Genomic DNA, 27,506 nt, shown 5'->3' on the forward strand with positions numbered 1-27,506 from the left:
CATAAGTAGGAAGGTTCTTCATATAGGGTGGATATGTCGATGAGCCATCAATAAATACAAAATAAGTAAATTATGAAGTTATAAGCTTTTTGACTTGGCATTTTTGGCCTGGAAACCTTTATTTGGTGGTCCAAGGAGTTCCTTTGGGAAGCCAGGTTCTAAAGTTTATAAAACTTAATTTGCCCAGGTTCCTGAATTTTTAAAAAAGATTTTATTTATTTTATGGTATGTGAATACACTGTAGCTATTTTCAGACACACCAGAAGAGGGCATCAGATCCCATTACAGTTGGCTGTGAGCCACCATGTGGTTGCTGGGAATTGAACTCAGGACCTCTGGAAGAGCGAGCAGTCTGTGCTCTTAACCACTGAGCCATCTCTCCGGTCCCCTGGATTTTTTAATAGCTACATTTTTTGTTTTTTCCACTCCTAGGCCTGAGTTGTCCTTTCCAGTTCCTATTGGCGAGACCTCAACACTGACAGGTAAGCTTTTTTCTTTTATCCACTTTTTTTTTCCTTAGTCACTGAAGATTTCCAAGCAAGTATAAATTTTCAGCTCATATTTTTAAAATTTCATTTTTTCTATTTATATATTGTTTAAGAAACAGAACAATTATTTTTTTTTACTTGTTAATGATATTGTGTTGTGAGTACTTTAAGAACACAGCTTAAAACCTAAGTGTGACAAAATGAATTACTTTAAGACAGACACTTAAGCTAAGGTAGAACCTTTGACTTGTCACTTTGTTGCTTGCAAGCTGGGCTTTCCCAGGATAAGGATTCTCTGACATGTCATGGGGTGGAGAAAGTGTTCCTTTGAGCTCCATATTGGTTTTAAATTTAAAAGATTTTAATTTTTAAAAATTTAATATATTGCCTCTCTCTCTCTCTCTCTCTCTCTGTGTGTGTGTGCGCATGTGTGTATGTCTATATGCCTTGTGTATGTGTGTGCTTGGGGAAGCCAGAAGAGGGCATCACACCAAAGACAGTGTCAGATTCCCTGGAGTAGGAGTTATAGGCTGTCTGGCATGGGTGTGAGGAACCTAACTAGGCTCCTCTGGAAGAGCAGGAAGTATTCTAACTATTGGTTCATTTCTACAGCGCCAAGTTCTGTATTTCATGTAAATTAGTCAATCTCATTATCTTCCTGTCTCTTCTCTTATCCCTTTCTTTTCCTGTTCCTCTCTTCTTTCCTTCTGCTAAAGATTGAACCCAAAAGCATCTTTTATGCTAGGAATGTTCTCTACAAAGGGTTACACCCAAGTCCTTAATATATTTAATAAAAAGTCTAAACTTCTTTATGTTAGAAATTCTGAGCATATACAAAATAGAAAAGCATGGAGTGGACTCATTTCAATGATTGTTAAATAATGGCCAGGTCTAGTATAGTTATGCACTTCTGTGTCTGTTCACTTTATTTGATATCTCCCTAGGAATAGAAACTTCCTTTTTGTATCCTAGCATCTACATTAGAGCCTGGCACACTCCAAAAACAAAAACAAAAACTAAAACAAAAACAAAAACAAAAAATCAAACAAAAACAAAAACCAAACAACAACAACAAAAGTAGCTTGTTCAGTTACTGAGACTCTAGAAAGCCTCTACAAATGTCTCTCGAGTTTATAACTAAAAAAAGCATTCAAAATAAAAAAAGCAAAGGACTTGTAAGGATGGCTTTTGAAGTAAGTCTTTATTTAGGTCCTGAAATGGATTCTGACTTACTCAAGGACTAATGTCACATGCGTTTTGTATTCTGCTTAGGTCCTGTCTTCAGTGCTTCATATCCAGGCTTGGCTTCAGAGAGCAGTGCAGCGTCACCTCAGGAAAGTGTAAGTTCAGTTCTGTTCTCTCGCTTTTGTTCTAACATGGAGCATGGGAGTTAGACATTCCATTTCTAGACTGCACAGGACTTCACATGGCGCACTGCTCTGAAAAGACTAGGAATTCTAAATCCAGTGCATTCAGAAACCTGATATCTGTTGGACGAGCTAAATGGGTCTGTCATATTGGTCATTTTTTTGGTAGAGGATTTCTAGAAAACTCTCATGCTGATAAATTCATGACCTTTTAACTCACAGTACACTGGGCCTTAACTTCTTTAGAGAGAAAGGAAATGGATTCTGTGCAGTTTAAAATTTAAAAAGCCATCATACCGTTTAAGCACACAATTATTAACAGGAACATAAACTCTACAGATGAGGGTCCACTACAAAAAACTCTCAGGGGAAGTACAGAACTGTACTCTTCCCAGGCAGATGGAAGCATTTCCTGAAATGTAATGTTAAATTATGGGCTGGGAAGTGGGACAGTGAAGGGAACACTAGAGCTATAGAAGCAAGAAATGGGGTTCAAATCATAGTACCCACATAGCCAGATAAGCAAGGCAGACCACATGAATCACTCACTCTAATCTTTGCAAGCCTGTCTCTATTGTTGTGCCTGTTTTGAGAACCCCAAAAGACCACCAAGGAACTAATTCCCATGTAATCACACTGGTCTTTGCTCAAGCTCAAGCCCGGGTCACACCATTGTCACTGATGCAGCGGGCGTGTTTCCTAGCTAGGCACACATCTGATGGGGAGGGGCTATTATGGAATTTGTTGTCCTTTAAAATGATTGGCTGGTGCTGGGAGCCAAACTATAAACTTCAGTATGTCAATTTCTTTAGGTACAACTGTAATCTCTGCTTTCCTCCCAATTGGTGGTTGTTAGGGAGTGACCTGGATACTGGTGCTAGGTGCAGGCTTGTTGGTTAACCTTAGGTCAGGTTTTCTAAGATGGAGTTGGTTTGGTCTTTCACTATGACCCACCTGGCTCCTAAGCACAAGCTGATGAGCTAGAGTAGCTTGTGCTTAGGAGCCAGGTGGGCTGTGAGATATGGATAGGCTGCCTAGCTGCCTGTTTTTCTGTGATGGTGATACATGGAGGCTACTGTGCCTGCCTGGCTTTCTATGGGGGTAATAAATGCAGGCTGCTATGCCTGCCTGACCTTCTTTGTAGTTTTAGTCAAAAAACTTGCTTCAGTAAGAAAAGTGGAAAGCAGTTGAGAAAGGCACACCTACCTTCAAGCTCTTGTCTCTCTACACATGTACTTAGAAACCTGTATACTTACACAAATGAACCCCACACATACAAGCACACATACACACAAGCACTCTGCACACACTTATGCACACAACTTTTTTCTAAATTCTGAACTTAAAATAATTAAGGATGCACTGAATCATGATTTACTTATTAAGAAGTGAACTATGAAAATGTTCTTTAAAAGGTGAGGTTTGGTCCCTTTGCATTCTTGTTTCTTAGTGTGGACATTATAACTTGCTGTGTCCTGTCCAGCCATGGCAGGGATGGAGCGGCATGGTTCTTGCCCCTGTAACAGAGCCAGCAGGGCGTGGGCCTCCAGGAGTGCTGATGGTTGCAATGGGCATAAAGGGTGTGTGTGTGTGTGTGTGTGTGTGTGTGTAAAACTTTTGAGGAATATCCTCTCTGCCAAGGTTAATGATCCCATGATGATCAGTAGGAGTCTGGGAGGCGAGGGTGTGTCTAATGTCTCAGCAAAACGGTAGAACACTGTGATCTTTAGGACAGTTCTAAGGCTGTAGGAAAGAGTGCCGAAAGCATGAGTTCAAAAATATATAATTTCTCAACTTTGCAAAATATAAGGATGCAATATGAATTGTACAAGGAGCTTCAAAGATCTAAAGGACAGAGGCAGCTGCACTATAAGCCAGCCTGGCAGAAAGATACTAAGGAAGGAAATAAAGAGATTTAGGGAGTGGTGATTGCAGGGCAAGATCCCACCTAGCTAATTTTTTTGTTTGTTTGTTTATGCTTACAAAGGCAGAAAGATTCCTGAGTTCAAGGTCAGCCTGTAATAGAGGGGGTATATGTCTAGGTCCAGGTATGGTAGGAATGGTAATTTCAGGGTGGGGTCCTGGGTCCCACCCAGCTGTCTTATTGTCTGTGTTTGTGCTTGCTGTCTCTTTCTAAGAATCAAGATGCTGGGGTAACGGGATTCTGACTCATAGGATAATTAAAAGGAAACCTGGGCAATGACTGAGTTGATATGGAAATAAAAGACTGGGCTTTGATCTGCAAGAGTTGAGCTATCCAGAGAGTTTTTAGAATAGCAAAAGAAAGCTATCTGGAGCACAACACACACACACACACACACACACACACACACACACACACACACACACAGAGAGAGACAGAGAGAGATAGAGAGACAGAGAGACAGAGAGAAGAGAGACAGAGAGACAGAGAAAGTACAACCTGGAAAGCTATCTTGAGCAGAACATAAGCCATTAGCTTGGACCCACAATTTGGCTTCGAGTCATTTGTTTTTCTATTCTCAAACACCCCTTCTCTCAAAACTCCTCTCCAAGCTGAGGCTGGCCCTTGGCAATGACTAATGTGAAATGGGGGTGGGGGGAGGGCAGAATTCCATTTTGTCTCCCTCCCTTCCCAGTCACTTAATAAGAATGGTAATGTGTGCATGTGTATTTATATGTGTGTGTTTTATGTTCATGAATGTGAAGGTGCCTGTGGAGCCAGACAAGGCATCGGGTCACTGGGAGTGGACTTAGAAATGGTTGTGAGCTGCTCCCCATGGGTGCTGGGAACCAGTCTCTGCAAGAGAAATTCTCTTAATTGCTGATCCATCTCTCCAGCCCCAAGATGAAGTATAATAAACAAAAAGGCAGTCTTGCATAAAATTCCATGTAACTAACATTTTTTTGTTGCTAGAAGTGTTATTATTACCAATCAGCGAAATGCTCTTACTGGAAAAATACCCAATTTAATAAATGGTGATTTAATATAAGATTGCATTAATAAAAACATAGAATCTACTTTAAGTAGGGGCTGGTCCTACCATATCTTAATTAGAACTCATGTATGGGGACCATGCTGTAAGGTAAAAATTTAGATCATTGTAAGTGTCAGGAGGAGAGGAGCCAGCGAAAGGTCAGAGGGAACCTGGTAGCTTCCTGGCAGCTGTGAAAAGTCACACTTGTGAGCCAGAGCACATGGCTTTTTATCAAAACTGGGGCAGTTTGGGTTTTATGATATGACTTTCCCAACTGTGACGGCGTTTTGGAAGCACAGGGGCCTGCGCTGAAGAGCATGTCTGTGTCTTATGACAGCTCTTTCATTTGAGGTGGGCAGCCTTCTGCCAGGGATGTTGGAGAGACAATGTTAGCACCAGAAGCGATGGCGAGGGGTGGTTTTCAGGGTTATTTCCTGTTCTGAAGCTTCGTAGGTTTCTGTTGTATGAGCCATCAGCTGATACTGTGAGAAGAAAAGGCACCCATGTTCTATTCTCAATTCTGCTGTTGGCCCTCTCAGCACCTTCAGGCTGTTCATGCCTCCTTCCCATGTTTCTATGTGTACAGTGGAGGCACTTGGCTTAAGTGTGCTCATTTATATGTGATGCACAACTGTAGTGTTCTAGCAGTAATGGTAGAATTCCTTCTCTCCTTCTAGATTTACTAAGTGAACTTCTGAAAGAAACTATTATTACACTCTTATTTATTCAGTCTTTTATTCATATGAGTGGATTTATGGACATTTTGTTATTTGGATTATAACCTAATATTAATTTTGTTGTCCAAGTTATGTCAGATTTGGCCACTGGAAGACCTGGAATATTTTTTTTCTTTTTAAATCTTTTTAGACAGCATCTTGGGCTTTCACTCTATAGATCATGCAGTCTTGGAATTCACTATGTAGCTCAGGCTGAACTCTTGAACTCTTGGTTATTCTCCAACGACTCCAGCTGTGTGTGTGTGTGTGTGTGTGTGTGTGTGGTGTGAGTGTATGTGTATGTGTAGAGTGTGTGTTTGTGTAGCTTCTGGGATTGAATGCAGGGCCTTGAACATACTAGTCAAATGCTCGCTGCAGCCTAGACTTAGGTTTTAGTGTTACAGGGCACAACAAAAAAAAATTTGTTGTGGTTTTGACCAATGACAGCTACTGTTTAAGGAATGGCGCTTTTAAAGCTGGTGTAGCTGGTCATTACAGAATAGTCCAAGTTATCTGAAAAGATTATTTCTTTATTCCTTCTTCCTGAGTATATATTTGTGTGGGCAGATTTTTTTCATGTTGTGTCCATTAAAATAACATATTGTGATAAACTGAATACCGAAATAAACATGATAATTCAGCCATCTTGTATGAAGCCAGACAGTCTGTTCAAGAATTTGTAAAAATATAAACAATGTCACTCTTCGCACTATTTTAGCTTCACAGCATCTGTTGTTGACTTTTATGTAAAATGTGCTTAGTCCGTTATATTTTCTTCTTATTTTTGAGACACGGTATCACCATGTAGCTTTGGCTTGCCTGAAGCTCACTATGTAGACCAGGTTTAGTTAGGCTTTCATTGGTTGTGAAGAGACATCATGACCATGACAACTTTTATAAAAGAAACAATTTAATTGGGGCTGTCTTAAAAGTTCAGAGGTTTAGTCCGTTATCATCGTGGAGTGAAACATGACGGCATGCAGACAGACATGGTGCTGGAAAGGTGGCTAAGAGTTCTGTATATGGATCCACAAGTAGAAGAGAGAGACAGAGAGAGAGAGAGAGAGAGAGAGAGACAGAGAGAGACAGAGAGAGACAGAGAGAGAGACAGAGAGAGAGACAGAGAGACAGAGAGAGAGAGAGAGACAGAGACAGAGAGACAGACACTGGTCCTGGCTCGGGCTTCTGAAATCTGAAAGCCCACCCTCAGTGACACACTTCCCCTAACAAGGCTATGTCTACTCCAAGGCTATACCCTATGAGCCTATTGGGGTGGGAGGGGAACCCATTTTCATTTAAACTACCACACAGGCTGTCCTTGATCTCACAGAGATCTGCTTAGTGCTGGAACTACACCACACTACCCTGTTATTTTTAAATGGATTAGTATATGCTTTTCAAATTAATCTTTTGAAAATTTTGTTGGTAAATGTTTGTAGTTGTAATATACTTCAAAAACACTTTTTTGAGTTGCTAAATTATTTTCAAGAGTCTAAAGGGATTCTTGGACCAAAATGTTTGAGAACCATGTTTTGATTATAGAATATTCAACTCTTTTTTTTTTTTTAACTCACCTTGACAATTTTCTACGCAAAGGTTTTTGCTCTTCCTTGTCAATGTGTACTGAAAGGTTATTTATTCAGTTTATTGTATAATTGAATACCATATAAAAAGTCATCCTTAGATGTGAAACTTTGAGGGGAGTCAGTAAATATTTATTGACTGATTGAATAAATAGTGGCATTTATTATTCTTTCTCAATTCAGATCAGCAATGAAATTGAGAATGTGACAGAGGAGCCCACACAACCAGCTGCTGAACAGATTGCAGAATTCAGCATCCAACTTCTGGGGAAGCGATACAGTGAAGAACTGCAGGATCCCTCCAGCGCCCTCTACCGGCTCCTTGTGGAAGAGTTTATTTCAGAGGTGCGTGATTTATTATTACTATTTTTAAAGCTTTTAGACGGAGCTTTAATTTCTTTCTGACATGTGCATTATAGGAAACCAAAATCATCCGTGAGTGGTTCAGTTGATTGGATGATATGGTTGTTTTGGGGCATTAACTCTCTCACAACAACCACAGTGGTTATGGGTGAGTTAAGGATCCAAGCTGCCCGACTACTTACCAGCTTCCTATGGGTGAAGCTTAACCATTTCATCCGAAAATTTTGTGAAAAGTTCAGAGACACAAACTCTCTTTTAGAAACCAAATTTAACTACCCATTAACAAATAAATGTCTCTGAACAGCTATGGACTGCTTATTTATTTATTTATTTATTTATTTATTTATTTATTGAGACAGAGTTTTTCTGTGTAGCCCTGGCTATCCTAGAACTCACTGTAGACGAGGCTTGTAGGATGTAATTATTAAAAAACAATCTACGCTAAAGCCAGCAACGCGGTCTCCCCTCCTTAGGGGAAAATTCTGCTACAGAGGCAGGCTTTGAATGCCTCCTGACTGCTGAGATTAGCGTGCGCCACTGCCACCTGGCTCAGCTTTATTTTTTTAGTTTGGGCACTTTTAAGTAGGTCACTCACAGGTAATGTGTATACAAAGTTAAGAAACACTAGAGGAATGTGGAAACGAATCACCCTTGTCTCTGTCCTCTGGTGAGAAGTTTTTTTAAAAGAGTTTTTTTCCCCCTTAGGGGCTGGAGAGATGGCTCAGTGGTTAAGAGCACTGACTGCTCTTCCAGAGGTCCTAAGTTCAATTCCCAGCAGCCACATGGTGGCTCACAACCATCTGTAATGGGATCTGATGCCCTCTTCTGGTGTGTCTGAAGACAGTTATAGTGTACTTATATACATAAAATAAATAAATAAATCTTTAAAAATCCGGAAGGATTCTGGATTGAGTTTGTTGCTGAATTCTTCCACTATACGTCATCCATACCTGGTACCCATCTTGTGAGCCTTTGCTCTTCTGTAGTATGGTGCTGAGTGCCTTCAGCTCTTGTACGTGGTAACTGGGCACACCGTTTCTCCCTGTTTAATTTCTTTTCAATCCCCACTTGATTGACTTCTCCTTGACCAAGTTTGTTAATTCCATTACCTTGGCTTAATTTCCTTCCCTGTCATTGTGTCCAGATGGGAAACGAAAAAATATGCGTCTGTCAGCCAAATAGCATCATCATGACCATCAGACATGGGGGCAGTGTAGGCCAGACAATTCGTTTTCCTAACTGCGCAGCCAAGTTGCAGGGCTGTGTGGTATGTGGAAGAAATGTCAGCCAGGCCGGTGGCCACCTGGCATCAGAGACTGTCTTGAATTGGCCGTCTGGCTTTCCTGACTGGATTAAGGAACTTTTAATAAGCTTCATCATTTGAGTAAACAGCTGCAGGAGTGATTGGAGGTTTAGAGGAAATCTGATAAATACTCTGAAAGGGGTCCCGTCAGTGATGACTTTAGGAGATCCGTGGCCACCAAGAGGTGATCTGAGGGTGAGGAATGGTCGGGGCAACCATGAGTCACCCCTTCTCCATTCTTGGGTACTGCCTGTACCATCATCACCTTCTGACCCCAAGTGACATGTGACCTAATTACTATTTCTTTACATGGAAGGCTTTCCTCCTCCTCTTCTCTTCCCCCTCCCTCTGCCCTTCCCCCTGTGTGTGTGTGTGTGTGCAGGCAGGAACATGTGCTTGTGTGTGTGTGTGTGTGTGTGTGTGTGTAATGTCCTGAAGGAAACTGCCATTCTGCCTTCTGCAGAGGACACGGCCCCTTCAATGCTCTCCTTCAATGGCACAGGCACAGAGGTTGCTCCTTTGTGTTACCTCCTAAATAATACTGGGAATCAGGGAAGTGAAAGCCTGCTTGAACGGGAGGAGGTTCCGACACCATAACTCTTTTAAAATTATTATTTATTATTAATTTATTTATTCACTTTACATCCCGATATCAGCCCTACTCTGGTCCTAGTTTCTTCCTCTTGCAGCTCCTCCCCCACTCCCTCCTCTCCTTCTTCTCTGAGAAGGAGGAGCCCATCAGTCACTGCACTTCTCTCACTGAGGCCAGATAAGGTGGACCAGTTAGGGGAGCGGAATCCACAGGCAGGCAACAAGTTCAGGGACAGCACTCCCGTCTGCTCCAGTTGTTGGGGGACCCGCATGAAGACCAAGTTGTACATCTGCTGCATACGTGCAGGGGGCCCGGGGCCAGTTTGTGCTCACTCTTTTGTTCTGTCTCTGAGAGCCCCCAAGGGTCCAGGCTAGTTGATTCTGTTGGTCTTCCTGTGGAGTCCCTGTTCTCTTTGGGTTCCTCAATGTTTCTCCAACTCTTCCACCAGACTCCCTAAGCTCCATCTTATGTTTGGCTGTGGGTCCCTGCATCTGTTTACATTGGCTGCTAGGTGGAGCCTCTCAGAGGACAGTTATGCTAGACTCCTGTCTGTAACCATAACAGTATCATTAATAGCATCAGGGATTGGTTCTTGCCCATGGGATGGGTCTCAATTTGGGGCAGTTGTTAATTGGCCATTTCCTTCATCTCTGCTCTATTTTTTGTCCCTGCACATCTTGTAGGCAGGGCACATTTTAGCTCAAAGGTTTTGTGGGTGGTTGCTGTCCTTATCCCTCCACTGGGAGTCCTGGCTGACTTCAGGCAGTGGCCACTTCAGGATCCATATCCCCCAATAAGCACCCTGTCCCTCCCCATCTTAGGTTTCTGGAGTGTCCTAGAGATGCCCCTAGCCCCCGCTGATTTCTGTTCTCTCCTCTGTTCTCCCTAGATCCAATCCCCTCTCCTCATTCCCTCTACTACCCAGTTCCCTCCTTCCATCCACCTCTGAAATCTATTTTATTTCCCCTTCTGAGAAAGATTTAACCAGCCTCCTTTGGACCTTCCTTGTGACTTGGCTTCTTTGGGTCTGTGGATTTTAGCATGATTCTCCTGTACTTTATTGTGGCTAATATCCACTGATCAGTGAGTACAAACCATGCATGTCCTTCTGGGTTACCCCACTCATGATAATATTTTCTACCATAAATTTTTTTTATGAGGTTACTAGAGAGAGCATGGTAAACCTGAGGCCATATCAAGTTTGACAGAAAGGGCTCAAGATAGTATAAATGTGGGGGGATCTGAGGAAGGCAGGCACAGTATGGGAAAGGCAGCTTCTCTACTGTGCTTCTACAGGCTGAGGTCAACTGTTTGTGTATAGGGATGCAGATAAGTATCTTTACGTTTTAGGTGGGGCTTGGGAGGCAGGAACCTGTTCATGATTATTTCAGCCTCTAAATGAGCAGAATGTAAAAGTCAGGTCTCTCTCTCTCTCTCTCTCTCTCTCTCTCTCTCTCTCTCTCTGTGTGTGTGTGTGTGTGTATGTGGTGTATATGTGTGATTCAACCTGGATGTGGAGGTCAGAGGACAACTTCCATTTTGGTTCTTGCTTTATACCTTGGTTGAGACAGAGTTTCTGTTGTTCGCTGATGTGTGTCTCAGTCTGACCTGCTAGCTCCCAGGCATTCTCCTGCCTTGGCCTCCTACCTGGACCACTAGGATTACAGATGCTCTTTAGGGCATCTGGCTTTATGTCAGTTTCTGGGCATCTGAATCCAGGTCCTCACACTTGCATGACAAACATTTTACCCATCTCTGTCTCATCTATCCATTTGCCTTTCAAAGTGGTCCTTCCTTTGTCCCTTACAGAAGTTCCTTCAGAGACTATAATGAGCATCTCAGTTTCAAATGTATCATGAGACAGGAGTAACAGGAAAGGATAATGTAGTTCAATGGGCAGAATATGGACGGCAGTGTTAGATAACTGACTTGCAAGAAACTTCTGGGCCAGCCATCCTTGAATTCTTTATTCTTAAAACAGGAAGACCTTCGATGAACCAAGATTTTAAAAATTGTACTCCCTGACATTATGAGGGATTGGTTAGAAGCTTCCTTATTTTTGAGACAGGATGTGTTTTTGAACCAGGAGCTTGCCCATTTAGGATGGCCAGCAAGCCTCAGAGATCCTCCTGTCTCTCCCTTTCCAGCCCTGGAATTTCAGGCTTTTCCATGTGGGTGTTGGGACACAAACTCAGGCACTCATGCTTGCATGGTAGGGGCATTATTGACTGAGTGGTTTTAATAGCCCCTTGAATTCTTTGTTTTTGAACCAAGAAGATCTGCAGTGAACCAAGATTTTAAAAAGCACTACTCCCCTGATTTTGTGAAATGTGGTTAAAGGAGAAGTCTCTATGGCCCCTAATATTTCTATGTTCTTGTGTCAGCCCCAGACTCATCCATCTGGTAAGCCATCCTTGGGATTATTATGGATTAAATATTAACTTTTGTTTAAACACATATTTTAATATAATTAGATTATTTTTAGATCCCCAGTCTGGCATTCTGTCTCTCTCTCCAGTCACTGAGCTCTGATGGAAAGATGTGGTGGCGTTTTAAAGGCTTGGTATTAAACCCAGCTTTCATAGATATGACACTTATAAATTGATATTTTAACCAGTGGAGTTATCTGGGCACTGCTTCTTAACTTTGGGCCTTGTAGACTTTTTTTTTTTTTGAATGCTGAATGTGTTCCTAGTTCTCTTGTGATGTGGAGACAGGAAGCAGACACTCTCAGACATGTTCACACTTACAGAAAACAGACACTCAACTCTGCCAGGGTGCTGGCTGAACCCAGCTTCCCAACTGGGACAGGGACATTTAAAAATGCTGTTATACAAGTACTATTAGAGTGCATTGAAGTATGCTTTTCATAAATTAAAAAAATAAAATTAAAGCACATTAAAATCATAAAGGACAAAATGGCAAAGCATTTATGACAGTCTTGTGGCAGACACTATTTTCTATCATGATTGTAACCATGGTCACTTTTTAATCTATGTGTACAAGCTCTGATAATTGTAAGATATATATAGCTCTGATAATTTTAAGATAAGAATCTACTCTTTATTCTGCTCTGTAAAGCATCTGAAATACACACACACACATACACACACACACACACATATATATGTATATATATATATTTGCACATTCTACATAGTTACCATCTTTATTTTCGTTTTCTTAACAGGTTGAAAAAGCATTCACAGGGTTACCCGGCTACAAGGACATCCGTGTTCTGGAATTCAGGTAAAGAGATATGCTCTGAAAATGCATGTGCACAGTGCTGCTCTTTGAATGGAAAAGCCTGGTGTCCATCACGTATTCTAGCAGCATGTGATTGGAGTGCTATAATAGTGTTCCTTGTGGTAAATTAGTATTCCAACACTAGCCTGATACAGATGTAACTGAGCTAATGAGAGCAAAGCGATGTATCATGGAGTTGTAGCTTGGCCTGTAGGTAGACCACAGTAAGAAATGAGGCTTTGTGTTACAAGTTACAGAGCTCTCCTTTGCCGCTGGACCCTGGCTGGAGCCAGACTAAAAAATGACTTCAGGCCTTTTCTGGCGCTTCTCAAGGTTGTAGTGAGGTGACTGTCAACCCTCAGGGCAGACACTTCCAGCCCTCCCTTTCCAGAGGAAGGAACAGGTTTAATGGATTGAACTGGCCTACGGTGGACAAGCAGTTCTCACCTGAGGGTGGAGGAGAGGTTTTGGAACAAAATAGCTTGTATTTTAGTGCTTGTTCTTTTTTTTTTTTTTGGTTTTTTGAGACAGGGTTTCTCTGCATAGCCCTGGCTGTCCTGGAACTCACTTTGTAGACCAGGCTGGCCTCGAACTCAGAAATCCACCTGCCTCTGCCTCCTGAGTGCTGGGATTAAAGGCGTGCGCCACCACGCTTTGGTTTTTTTTTTTTTTTTTTTTTGGTTTTTTGTTTGTTCTTAAACTCCTTGCATGAGTCTTCCACCAAGGAAACTGGCCATAGCCCTTGCCCAGTTGTTGGATATAAGGAGGTGGGTTGGGGCTGGCCTGAACGTTCTCAGCAGGACGTGTGGTGGCAGCAATAACAGCGAGTGTCTATGTAGCACTTGTAGTGTGCCTCTGTGTGTGTGTCCTCACCTGTGTGTGTACATGTGTGATGCATGCGTGTGAATGCGAGTGAGCATGTGTGTGTTCGAATGTTTGTGAGTATGCATATGTGTGTGTGACTGTGTATATGTGTGTGTATGCATGTGTGTGTGTATGCATGTGTGTGTGTGTGTGTTTGCACATGAGTGTGTATATATATGTATGTATGTAGATGTGTTTGACTGTGTGTATATGTGTGTTCATGTGGCAGAGAAAATAGAAATTATTGACCCGAGGGCACACATTTATTTAGGGCAGAGAGTTTAACTATCTACCTGACCTCATGCCACAACAGCCCTTCTAGTTGACCCTTGACCATGTTTACGTAATGCTCCTTCATGATTACCAGAAGGAGGGTCTTTGAAGATCTCACTTATTTGGTAGCATGTGACACAACATGGCTGTTGATCCATCTTGTCCAGCTTGTCTGGCTGGGAATACGGCCTGTGCACCTTGGACTATCTGGTTTTTAGTGCACTAGTTGATCTCAACTTTTGCTCTGTATAGAATGAATTTACCTGTGAGTCCTGCTTTATTAGAAATGCTTTCTTGGTACTTTGGGTAAATCAATAGTGTCTTTCCTTCCTAGTCTCTTTACACGCCGTGTGGATATTGGCAGTCCTTAACGAATCTAGTGAGGAGTAAGTGAATTAAGTTCCTGAAATACTTAGCACAGTTTCAGGAGTAGGAAAACTATTTTTAACAAAAATTTATTATTTTGTGAATATGGATGTTTACCTATGTGTCTGTGCTCCACATATGTGCAGTGCCCCTAGACACTAAAAGAGGATGTCAGATCTCTGGGGACTAGAGTTACAGACAGTTATAAGCCAAGATGTGGGTGCTGGGCATCCAATCAGGGTCCTCTGGAAAAGCAGCTAGTGCTCCTAACTGCTGAGAACGTCTCTAGACTAAGAAGTTCTGTTTGATTCCTGTTATGTAAGCAAACATCAGAAGCTGTGCCATGTCCTGTAGGCTAGCTGGTCTGACCCTTACTGACTGTCTAAGACTTGTAATTATAAGTCATTACAATTACATTATTATACATTACATAGTTGTAAGTCATCTTTTTTTGGCTTTCTTTTTAATATTTACTTTTTTATTACATGGTCATTGGTGTTTGGCCTGCATGCATGCCTAAATGAGGGTGTGGGATCCCCTGGAACTGGGATTAAAGACAGTTGAGAGCTGCCATGTGGGTGCTGAGAATTGAACCTGGGTGCTCTGGAAAAGCACCCAGTGCTCTTAACCACTGAGCCCCTTCTCCAGACCCCACCCCCTTTTTACTCTCTTTTCTTTTTCCACATTTAAGCCATTTAATTTTAATGTCATGCCATTTGGACTTACTTTTTTTTTTCTTCCTCGAAAAACATTTTAATTTTCTTTTGAAACCAAGCTGCGAGACTAAGAGCCAAAGATTGCAGTTAATCACTTAAACATATTGCTAATCAGAATTTTTGGTTTTCGTCCATTTTTATACATGTGTTATGATTTTTATCCTTTGAGAATTTCAGGTGTTTTGAGCATATTTGCCCCACCCAACTCCTCCCAGATCCCCCCACCCCCCACTTCCTCACTTGGCTTCCTTTGTATATTGTTCTTTGAGGAGGAATATATGGTGTATATGTTCATGATTAATCTCATCATTCTCTTACAATTAAATATTTGTTTTTTTTTCCTTTTTTTTTTTAGCCAAAAAATCACTGTGGTAAATCTGTATAATACATTGCTAGAATTAGAATTGCTGGCTGGATTTGTATGTGCTTACTTTTTTAAAATTAGGAATGAATTTTATTATTTCCATGAATGGAATTAAATACATACCATATACAGATCAAAAGGAAAACAGAGTGGTGGATAGCAAAAACAGAACCACTTCTCCTTTTGATAAGCAACCCGTTAGCAGCCTCCCATATGCTGCAGATGGACCTCAGTTGGGTCCTCGACCTGCAGGAAAACTCAGGGTTCAGGTTACAAGCGAGCAAGGAGTTGGTGCGGATGACAAACAGACATGGACACACAGAGAGTGTGTATCTGAATGTAATTTTGTCAAAGTTAGCATCATATATATTACAGAAGAAAACAAAGAAGTAGAGTGTCACAGCAGGCAAGGTACATTGAAGTTATGTGACAGACCTTTTCATGAATAATGTACTATTGTAGTTCCTCCTTAAGCCACAACCCTCCTTTTTCCTAGGCCATGGTAAATTCTTGGATATGGGAATGCCAAGGTTCCAGGAGACTAAGTTTCCATGAACTTTTAGCCTCGGGACTGCGTCCAGGTTTCTAGACCTGTCACACAAGTCACTACTGGAGTGGATGTAGCACCATATCTTTACAAAGATAGTCTATGAAAACACTAACATTTTTAAAAAAAGATATTTATATACACTTTAGATGTTTACAGATACAATAGAAGAGGGCATCGGATCCCATTACAGATGGTTGTGAGCCACCATGTGGTTGCTGGGAATTGAAATCAGGACCTCTGGAATAGCAGTCAGTGCTCTTAATCTCTCCAGCCCAACACTAACGACTAACGTTTTTATAGAGTAACAATTCTCCTGTTTGGGAATATACACATAGGTTTTTTGTTTTTTGTTTTTGGTTTTTTTTTTTAAATTGAGCTCATGAAAGTCACGGCTCCTTCCAGGATGTTGCTTGAGGGAGAACTACCCAGGCTGTCATATCTATTTATGTAAGGTACATGTTTTATATTGTTTCATTCAGCATCATGTAAACTCATAGTGGATGCTACTGAAAATGTATTTCTATTGATTTCCACTCTGCCTATGAATCCTTCTGAAGGAAGAATGCTCTTGGATGTGGGAACTGACATGTTCTCATTCACAAGTTTTCAAAACAGGACACAATCTGAACTGACTGCTCTCTACACAGAAGTGGAATTGCAGGGTCTGCCTTTGCAGTAAGACAGTTCCTCTTAGTCCCACGATTGTGTAGCTGGAGACTGCTTCATCACCTCTCAGTGGCTTATCCACTGAGGGTGAAAGAGTAGAAGCAGTACTCTCTTGTGTTCTCTGAATTCCTGCGGACCATTTTCCACAAGCTGGACCACAGGTATGTCCTTGGGCTTGGAACACGCAGGGAAGTACAACAATCTTGATGAGTGACTAAGACAAAAGGAACTCCAGCCCTTGAATGGTTCTTTGAACATGGGACTTTGATGACAGCCAGTTAGGTTTCTGCTTTGAGTTGCTTCACTTGAGAGATCAGTTTGCCAAACAATCAACTTGCCCTTATTCGTGGGACTCATGAGACAATCTCTGAGACACTGTGGCGCTCTCCCTTGGCTGATGTAAGCTCTATTTAATTTATTTTTTATTAATTATTTTATTTATTTACATTCCAAATGTTGCCCTCCCTCCTGTCCCCATTCATAGTTCTCTCCCTCATCTCCCCGCCCCTTCACTTCTGAGAGGTCCAGTCCCGTCCCCGTCCCCCCCCCCACTGGGGCATCAAGTCTCTATAGGATTAGGCACATCCTCTCCCACTGAGGCCAGACAAGGCAATCAATCCTCTGTGATGTATATGTGGGGGGCCTCTAGCCAACCTGTGTAGGTGAGCTTTTTTCTTCATGTGGGAGAGAATTTGTGTGTGTGCTTGAAAATTGTCTCCTTAGGTCAGTCCCAGGTCAATAAATAGTTTGATTAGGAATGGGATTATGCTTGGAAAATAACTTCCTTTAATGTTTCAAGATTATTGTTATATTTTGTTTGTTATTCTAGGAAAAAGTTCATTTTTCATTTGTCTTTCACCCCTTAAGGAACTATAGGATTAATCTTTCTATTTTAAAAATTAAGTTCTGAAACAGATCTATACGTCTGTTTTCCTTTGATTCTACATTGCATTGCCCAAAGGACGTTCTTTTTTTTTTTTTTTTAATATTGGTGTTGTGTTCTTTTCTCAAATATTTATTTTTATTCATCTATACATGTGCAGCTGCATTTGGCTATGCACACCTGAATTAATGAATACCTGTAGAAGCCAGAGACATTGGCTCCTAAGAACTAGGTTATGAGCTGCCTGATATGGGTGTTAAGACCTGACCTCAGGTCCTCTGTCTGGCTCTTCACTACTGAGCCATCTCTCCAGCCTGACATTTCTAATTTTAATGCCAATAACCAAAGTCTTCTAATGATCTACCAAAGAGGTTATTTAACAAAGAGATAAATTACATATTTGTGAAGTATTTTTAGGGTAAATAAAACAACTGTAAAAATCATTGCCTTTAAATGGCTTCCTTTTTTTTTTTTTAACCTTCACTACTTTTTAAATCTTTTAAAACTTTTTTTTTATTTTTAGACAGGGTCTTTCTATGTAGGTCTGGCTGTCCTGGAACTACAGCCTCGCCTCAAATTCACTTTCTTTTCTTTTCTCTCTTTTTCTTTCTTTTCCCTCCCTCCCTCCCTCCCTCCTTCTCTCCCTCCCCCCTCCCCTCCCCTCCCCTCCCCTCCCCTCTCTCTCTCTCTCTCTTTCAACTTCTAACACAGTAGACCTGATTTGGTATATTTCACTTGAGAAGGCATTTTGAGCCATGTGACATGAACGGTGATGAAATCTGCACAGTGATGAATTATGTGACAAATAGGAAGGCAATTGAGCTCTAATTGATACTTTTGTTATTTTTCAGGGCCCCGGAGGAAAATGACAGGTAAAGTCCCTTGTGCTACTTTCTATGTTGTCCATTGTCAGCATCTAGTGTTAGGGTACAGGCTCAGTTCTCCAGTCTCTCCCTGTCTCATTATACAAAATGCCATGACAGATGTTGTAGCTTTTGAAGGCCATAGCTTCCCTATTGTAATTTCTCAATGCTACTGGGTGAGAGTAGACACAGCTGATGCACTGTACACTAGAGAGCATAGCTCTCTAGTGAAGCTTTATTTATTCACTGGGTGTGCTGGTACATACCTGTAGCCTGAGTCTTTGTGAGGCCAAGGTGGTCGTACGATTACAAGTTCAAAGCCAGCCTAGGTTGCAGAGTGAATTTCTCTGTTCAGACAAATAAAATACACAAACTTTCCAAGACAAAAAACATTTTATGAACACTGAAATAGGAATACCATACATTAGGCTGAAGTTCTCTCCTGGCTGACTGGTACTTTAAACATTGAGTTAATTTAAAGTAGGAGTAAAGCCCATTAGCAAACATACTTTCAAGTCCCCTGTGCCATTAAATAATAAAATCAGATGCACTTTAAGGTGCACTTAATGAAGGTGATAGCACTGAGACTTATATCAGTTCACTTGTAAAACTTAACTGTTCTTGAACTTTTAGGAAGCACACTGTAAAGACACAACCAATACCCCTTTTATGAAAAGGGTTGGTTTTCTCTATGGATTCATAATTTACTTATAATTTGTCTCTCTTAGAAGCCTGGTAGACACAAATGGAGTCTATGAAGCAAATTCATAGGCTGACTATAGAAGTGTTTAGAGATTACATTATCATTTCCTCATTGTACAGTCATCTTGGCATCTTTGATTTCTGTATTTTCGGATTCAGCCAACTGATAATGAAAACATGATAAAACAAAACAAAACAAAAACAAAGATAATAAAGACCTTTTTTAATCTATACTGAATATATATAGGCTTTTTTGATAACCATTATGCTTCAGATAATAAAAAGTATTTATATACAGTAATTAGATTGAGTAGCATTCTATAGATGATTTAAAGCAGTGATTCTCAATCTATGGCATGTGACCCCTTTGGGGTGTTACTTATCAGATATCCTACATATCATATATTTACATGATGATTCATAACTAGCAAAATTACAGTAGCAATAAGATTATTTTAAGGTGTGTGTGTGGGTAATCACAACATGAGGAACTATACTAAAGGGTTGCAGCATTAGGAAGGTTGAGGTCTACTGATTTAAAGTGAGTAAGGTTGAGGTCTACTGATTTAAAGTGAGTTGGAGGATGTGTGTAGTGGCTACTCCACTGTAAACAAGGAGCTTGGACACCATGGAATTTGACACACATGAGATGAGGGAGGTTACTGGAACCAATAGTTTGGCTTGAAAAGGACTTTCTGATCTTCTTCACATTATTTTGACAAGTATTTGTGAAATGTGGTGTTATTGGGCAGACTCCATGCATAGAGAAATGACTTAAGTTCTGGGTTTTGTCTTTTAGAAATGCATAGGGTGGAAGTCCTCTTCTCTTCTCTTCTCTTCTCTTCTCTTCTCTTCTCTTCTCTTCTCTTCTCTTCTCTTCTCTTCTCTTCTCTTCTCTTCTCTTCTCTTCTCTTCTCTTCTCTTCTCTTCTCTTCTTTCCTCCTCCTCCTCCTCCTCTTCTTCTTCTTCTTCTTCTTCTTCTTCTTCTTCTTCTTCTTCTTCTTCTTCTTCTTCTTCTTCTTCTTCTTCTTCTTCTTCTTCTTCTCTTCTTTTCTTCTTCCTTCTTCCTTCTTCCTTCCTTCTTCTTCTTCTTCTTCTTCTTCTTCTTCTTCTTCTTCTTCTTCTTCTTCTTCTTCTTCTTCTTCTTCTTCTTCTTCTTCTTCTTCTTCTTCTTCTTCTTCTCCTCTTGTCATCTTAGTACCTTGTAAGATGGTAAAATGAGGATTTGTACTTTTTCCTTTTGTCTTTTGAGGACATTTTGTTTTAGAGAGACATAGTCTTGTTGGAAATAAAGTCACTAAAAGGTATCAGGTGTCTTGACCCACCAGAATTTGTGTTTCTGTACTTTTTGTGATTGTAACCCACTCTGCACTCTGCACCGTGCGAAGTCTGCACCCATTTAAAAATTACTCCCTCTTATGGTGATTAGAGAGTTAAAACAACCCTAAATCTTGAGACTACCCCTAGTACTGAAAGGATGGTAGCCATTTACTGAGATCTAACAGTTCTGTTAACACACACAAAAACACAGAAAACAATTAAATATAAAGTCACTATTTTTTGATAAAATGCAAGCCTAGGCACAGTTTCCAAATTTTTTCAGTGTTATCAGGTAGTATCAATTAATTGATTAAATATATTTGTAAATTTGATATACTGATATACCACGTTATGCATGAATGACTATGGAACAGAAATAAAGAATACATACTCTGTCCTCCTTTGCCACCAGCATTTAGAAACATGTGAAATTTTTGACTTGCTTTTTAACATGTGCAATTCCTACTTATTATGCAAACTTAGTAGAATCAATTTGAAAAGAACAGATAAAATATCAGTCTAACCTACACATGTCTTAATGTCAGCTCCCCAGAAGAAACATCACTGGAGAAATACTTTTTTTTTTATTAAAGATGTATTTATTTTATGTATATGAGTACCTATAGCTGTCTTCAGACACACCAGAAGAAGACATCAGATTCCACTACAGATGGTTGTGAGCCACCATGTGGCTACTGGGAATTGAACTCAGGACCTCTGGCAGAACAGTTAACCCTGAGCTATTTCTCTAGCCCTCTGAAATACTCTTACTTAGCTTGCGTGACAATGCGGAGTACCACTACTCTCTGTTTTAAAAATACACACATCCAAATCGCCAATTGGGGCATCCAGGGTGAAGGAGAAAGGTTGAACCTCTTGTCCATATGACTGATCCCTAACTGATGGGCTCCTGGGTGATTCAGACTGAAAGGCACTGGTGCGGCCTTGGTTGACTCACTTTACTTGGGCCAGCACAGCTTTCTTCAATCAGAAATGTCTCTCTACCCCTTTATGGACTTTCTTGGCCTCTTGAATTTTTAAAAAAAATTTCCCTCATGCTGAGCAGTCTCTGTGTTTCATTGCTTGCCAGAATGCAGTTTTCCTGGGTCACAGTGAAGCTCTTGGCTTTAAGAATGCACGGTTTCTTGGTATTACAACTATTTCCTTGAATTCTTGTTCCAAGACAAAAACATGTTAATAAATTACAGCATCTTTCAGAATCATTTTATCTTTCTTAACGAATTAATCTTTACTAGAGATGTATGTTATGGTAGACATGGTATCTTTAGATGACCAAGGCAAACACGCTGGGAGGCAAAATGATATTTTGTCAGCAAAGGACAAGGTTGGTAATCGAACACAGACTTCCTGATTTGCATAAATTTCTCATCCAGGAACATTTCTCATGATCTTTTCTCCTCAACATTTAAAAACCATTCAAGCACATGCTAGACTTCCAGTAAATGCTTGATTGTCCTTGCCCAAGTTTTCATCCAATGAGGCAGCCATTACAGTTCTGTTTGGAATAGCTGCCTCCTATTCTTCTCTCTCCCCTGCTTCTTTTCTTCTTCCTTTTCCTCCTTCTCTTTCATTGTAACCATTGTTGCCTCCCTTAGACTCATGCTAACACTACAGGAAAGTTTAGAGGTTATACAAATGCTGTGAGAAGGACCCCACCTTTGTGGATATGCAGATGTGCTTCACCAAGCTTGTAGAAGGCATGGCATCTTTATCAAGTACTGGATGGCCTGGAAACGGTCTTTTTGTTTTTTTTTTTTATTATTAGGTATTTATTTCATTTACATTTCCAATTCTATCCCAAAAGTCCCCCACACTCTCCCCTACCCATTTCCCCACCTACCCACTCCCATTTCTTGGCCCTGGATTTCCCCTGTACTGAGGTATATAAAGTTTGCATGACCAATGGGCCTCTCTTTCCACTGATGGCCAACTAGGCCATCTTCTGATACATATGCAGCTAGAGAAACGAGCTCCAGGGGGTACTGGTTAGTTCATATTGTTGTTCCACCTATAGGGTTGCAGATCCCCCAGCTCCTTGGGTACTTTCTCTAGATCCTCCAATGGGGGCCCTGTGATCCATCCAATAGCTGACTGTGAGCATCCACTTCTGTGTTTGCTAGGCCCCAGCATAGTCTCACAAGAGACAGCTATATCAGTTTTCTTTCAGCAAAATCTTGCTAGTGTATGCAATGGTGTCAGCATTTGGAGGCTGATTATGGGATGGACCCCGGGTATGGCAGTTTCTAGATGGTCCATCCTTTTGTCTCAGCTCCAAACTTTGTCTCTGTAACTCCTTCCATGGGTGCTTTGTTCCCAATTCTAAGAAGGGGCAAAGTATCCACACTTTGGTGTTCGTTCTTCTTGAGTTTCATGTGTTTCGAAAATTGTATCTTATATCTTGGGTTTTCTAAGTTTCTGGGCTAATATCCACTTATCAGTGAATTCATATCATGTGAGTTCTTTTGTGATTGGGTTATCTCACTCAGGATGATGCCCTCCAGGTCCATCCATTTGCCTAGGAATTTCATAAATTCATTCTTTTTAATAGCTGAGTAGTTTTCCATTGTGTAAATCTACCACATTTTCTGTATCCATTCCTCTGTTGAGGGGCATCTGGTTTCTTTCCAGCTTCTGGCTATTATAAATAAGGCTGCTATGAACATAGTGGAGCATGTGTCCTTCTTACCGGTTGGAACATCTTCTGAATATATGTCCAGGAGAGGTATTGCGAGATCCTTCAGTAGTACTATTTCCAATTTTCTGAGGAACCGCCAGACTGATTTCAAGAGTGGTTGTACAAGCTTGCAATCCCACCAACAATGGAGGAGTGTTCCTCTTTCTCCACATCCTCTCCAGCATCTGCTGTCACCTGAATTTTTGATCTTAGCCATTCTGACTGGTGTGAGATGGCATCTCAGGGTTGTTTTGATTTGCATTTTCCTGATGATTAAGGATGCTGAACAGTTTTTCAGGTGCTTCTCAGCCATTCGGTATTCCTCAGGTGAGAATTCTTTGTTTAGCTCTGAGCCCCATTTTTTAATGAGGTTATTTGATTTTCTGGAGTCCACCTTCTTGAGTTCTTTATATATATTGGATATTAGTCCCCTATCTGATTTAGGGTAGGTAAAGATCCTTTCCCAATCTGTTGGTGGCCTTTTTGTCTTATTGATGGTGTCTTTTGCCTTACAGAAGCTTTGCAGTTTTATGAGGTCCCATTTGTCGATTCTCGATCTTACAGCACAAGCCATTGCTGTTCTATTCAGGAATTTTCCCCCTGTGCACCTATCTTTGAGGCTTTTTTGCCCTTTCTAAGTCGTTGAAGAATTGAGTTGGAATTTTGATGGGGATTTCATTGAACCTGTAGATTGCTTTTGGCAAGATAGCCATTTTTACTATATTGATCCTGCCAATCCATGAGCATGGGAGATCTTTCCATCTTCTGAGATCTTCTTTAATTTCTTTCTTCAGAGACTTGAAATTCTTATCATACAGATCTTTCACTTCGTTAGTTAGAGTCACGCCAAGGTATTTTATATTATTTGTGACTATTGAGAAGGGTGTTGTTTCCCTAATTTCTTTCTCAGCCTGTTTATCCTTTGTGTAGAGAAAAGCCATTGACTTTTTGAGTTAATTTTATATCCAGTTACTGCACTGAAGCTGTTTATCAGGTTTAGGAGTTCTCTGGTGGAATTATTAGGGTCACTTGTATATACTATCATATCATCTGCAAAAAGTGATATTTTGACTTCATCTTTTCCAATTTGTATCCCCTTGATCTCTGTTTGTTGTCAAATTGCTCTGGCTAGGACTTCAAGTACAATGTTGAATAGGTAGGGGGAAGGGGGCAGCCTTGTCTAGTCCCTGATTTTAGTGGGATTGCTTCCAGCTTTTCACCATTTACTTTGATGTTGGCTACTGGTTTGCTGTAGATTGCTTTTATCATGTTTAGTTATGGGCCTTGAATTCCTGATCTTTTGAAGACTTTTATCATCATTGGGTGTTGAATTTTGTCAAATGCTTTCTCCGCATCTAATGAGATGATCATGTGTTTTTTGTCTTTGAGTTTGTTTATATAGTGGATTATGTTGATGGATTTCCATATATGAAACCATCCCAGCATCCCTGGAGTGAAGCCTACTTGGTCAGGATGGATGATTGTTTTGATGTGTTCTTGGATTCCGTTAGTGAGAATTTTATTGAGTATTTTTGCATCGATATTCATAAGGGAAATTGGTCTGAAGTTCTCTATCTTTGTTGGGTCTTTCTGTGGTTTAGGTATCAGAGTAATTGTGGCTTCACAGAATGAGTTGGGTAGAGTACCTTCTGCTTCTATTTTGTGGAATAGTGTGTGAAGATCTGGAATTAGATCTCCTTTGAAGGTTTGATAGAACTCTGCACTAAACCCATCTGGTCCTGGGCTTTTTTGGTTGGGAGACTATTAATGACTGCTTCTATTTCTTTAGGGCATATAGGACTGTTTAGATCATTAACCTGATCCTGATTTAACTTTGGTACCTGGTATCTGTCTAGAAATTGGTCCATTTCATCTCCAGTTTTGTTGAGTATTCCTTCCTTGACCAAGGTATCCTTGAGAAGAATGTTGTTCAGTTTCCACATGAATGTTGGCTTTCTATTATTTATGTTGTTATTGAAGATCAGCCTTAGTCCATGGTGATCTGATAGGATGCATGGATCAATTTCAATATTTTTGTATCTGTTGAGGCCTGTTTTGTGACCAATATATGGTCAATTTTGGAGAAGGTACCATGAGGTGCTGAGAAGAAGATGTGTCCTTTTGTTTTAGGAGAAAATGTTCTGTAGACATCTGTTAGATCCATTTTTTTCATAACTTCTGTTAGTTTCACTGTGTCCCTGTTTAGTTTTTGTTTCCATGATCTGTCCATTGATGAATGTGGTGTGTTGATGTCTCCCACTATTATTGTGTGAGGTGCAATGTGTACTTTGAGCTTTACTAAACTTTCTTTAATGAATGTGGCTGCCCTTGCATTTGGAGCATAGAGATTCAGAATTTAGAGTTGCTCTTGGAAGACTTTTACCCTTGATGAGTATGAAGTGCCCTTCCTTGTCTTTTTTGATGACTTTGGGTTGGAAGTCAATCTTATCAGATATTATAATGGCTATTCCAGCTTGTTTCTTCATACCATTTGCTTGGAAAATTGTTTTCCAGCCTTTCATTCTGAGGTAGTGTCTGTCTTTTTCCCTGAGATGGGTTTCCTGTAAGCAGCAAAATGTTGGGTCCTGTTTGTGTAGCCAGTCTGTTAGTCTATGTCTTTTTATTGGGGAGTTGAGTCCATTGATATTAAGAGATATTAAGGAAAAGTAATTGTTGCTTCCTGTTATTTTTGTTGTTAAAGTTGGCATTCTGTTCTTGTGGCTGTCTTCTTTTAGGTTTGTTGAGGGATTACCTTCTTGCTTTTTCTAGGATGTGGTTTCTGTCCTTGTATTGTTTTTTTTTTCCTGTTATTTTCCTTTGAAGGGCTGTATTTGTGGAAAGATAATGTGTGAATTTGGTTTTGTCGTGGAATCCTTTGGTTTCTCCATCTACGGCAATTGAAAGTTTGTCTGGGTTTAGTAGCCTGGGATGGCATTTGTGTTCTCTTAGTGTCTGTATAACATTTGTCCAGGCTCTTCTGGCTTTCATAGTCTCTGATGAAAAGTCTGGTGTAATTCTGATAGGCCTGCCTTTATATGTTACTTGACCTTTTTCCCTTACTGCTTTTAATATTCTATCTTTATTTAGTGCATTTGTTTTTCTGATGATTATGTGTCGGAAGGAATTTCTTTTCTGGTCCAGTCTAATTGGAGTTCTGTAGGCTTTTTGTATGTTCATGGACATCTCTTTATTTTGGTTTGGGAAGCTTTCTTCCATAATTTTGTTGAAGATATTTGCTGGCCCTGTAAGTTGAAAATCTTCATTGTCAACTACTCCTATTATCCGTAGTTTTGGTCTTCTCATTGTGTCCTGTATTTCCTGGATGTTTTGAGTTAGGGTCTTTTTGCATTTTGTATTTTCTTTGATTGTTGTGCTGATGTTCTCTATGGAATCTTCTACACCTGAGATTCTCTCTTCTATCTCTTGTATTCTGTTGCTGATGCTTGCATCTATGGTTCCAGATTTCTTTCCTAGGGTTTCTATCTTCAGCGTTGCCTCACTTTGAGTTTTCTTTATTGTGTCTACTTCCCTTTTTGGTCTAGTATTGTTTTGTTGATTTCCATCACCTGTTTGGTTGTGTTTTCCTGTTTTATTTATTTATTTATTTATTTTTAAAAGGACTTCTACCTGTTTGGTTGTGTTTTCCTGTTTTTCTTTAAGGACTTGTAACTCTTTAGCAGTGTTTTGTATTTCTTTAAGTGAGTTATTAAAGTCCCTTTTGATGTCCTGTACCATCATCATGAGATATGCCTTTAAATTTGGGTCTTGCTTTTTGGGTTTGTTGGAGTTCCCAGGACTGACTGAGGTGGGAGTGCTAGGTTCTGATGATGGTGAGTGGTCTTGGTTTCTGTTAGTAAGATTCTTATGTCTGCCTTTCACCATCTGGTAATCTCTGGAGTCAGTTGTTATAGTTGTCTCTGGTTAGAGGTTGTTCCTCTCGTGATTCTTTTTGCCTCTAACAGCAGACCTGGGAGACTAGCTCTCTCCTGAGTTTTTGTGGTTAGAGCACTCTCTGCAGGCAAGCTCTCTTCTTGCAGGGAAGGTGCACAGATATCTGGCGTTCTGGCCTCCTGGCAGAAGATGAAGGCCTGAAACAGGGCCTGTCCCAGAAGCTGTTAGCCTCTGTAGTCCACTCTCGCACTTGTGCAGACTAGTCTCAGCATGATGCGGGAACCAAGATGTCTCCTGCAGATGCTCTGGCAAAGCCCTCCCGGATGGGTCGGACACCTCTCCTCTGGCAGGGAAGGTGCCCGGATGTCTGGAGAAAACTGTCTCAAATGAGTACTAAGATACAAATGTATGCCGAAAATAGACATGCTCTGCATGGGAAAAGTTGTTCCTTTTATATTTAGGGTCAGAAAATACTTCAGATTAAGAGACAAAATGCCATCTAAATGGCAAGAATTCTAAATGTCTTATCTGTTTATATTAGTGACAACATTGATCACTTTATCATTACTTTCCAAAGTGTTTCTTGAGGTACTGTGAGGTAGGCATTGTTCTGGATGCTTGGAATGTATTATTCCCACGTTTGGAATAACGTGTCTGTCCAGATGGCCAGGGAGATAGAGCATGGTCCATGCTGTCAGTGAGAAAGAGACTCCCTGAGGAGGGGGGCAGTAAGCTGAA

General features: G+C 40.6%; 1 protein-coding gene across 1 annotated transcript in view; it reads left to right on the plus strand.

Moving 5' to 3' along the window:
* The window catches only part of Impg2 (interphotoreceptor matrix proteoglycan 2), a 66,609-nt gene that overhangs the window by 16,279 nt on the left and 22,824 nt on the right, over window positions 1-27,506 (plus strand). Inside the window, exons 6-10 of the mRNA XM_085832231.1 lie at window positions 433-482; window positions 1,761-1,828; window positions 7,295-7,456; window positions 12,560-12,618; window positions 18,149-18,169. Of these exons, the coding sequence (XP_085688357.1) occupies window positions 433-482; window positions 1,761-1,828; window positions 7,295-7,456; window positions 12,560-12,618; window positions 18,149-18,169 (360 nt within the window). The remainder of the gene's footprint in view (window positions 1-432; window positions 483-1,760; window positions 1,829-7,294; window positions 7,457-12,559; window positions 12,619-18,148; window positions 18,170-27,506) is intronic.

Source organism: Mus caroli, unplaced genomic scaffold (genome assembly GCF_978045245.1).
Source record: "Mus caroli unplaced genomic scaffold, Mus_caroli_1 scaffold_17, whole genome shotgun sequence".
In the NCBI taxonomy this organism is placed as follows: Eukaryota; Metazoa; Chordata; class Mammalia; order Rodentia; family Muridae; genus Mus; species Mus caroli.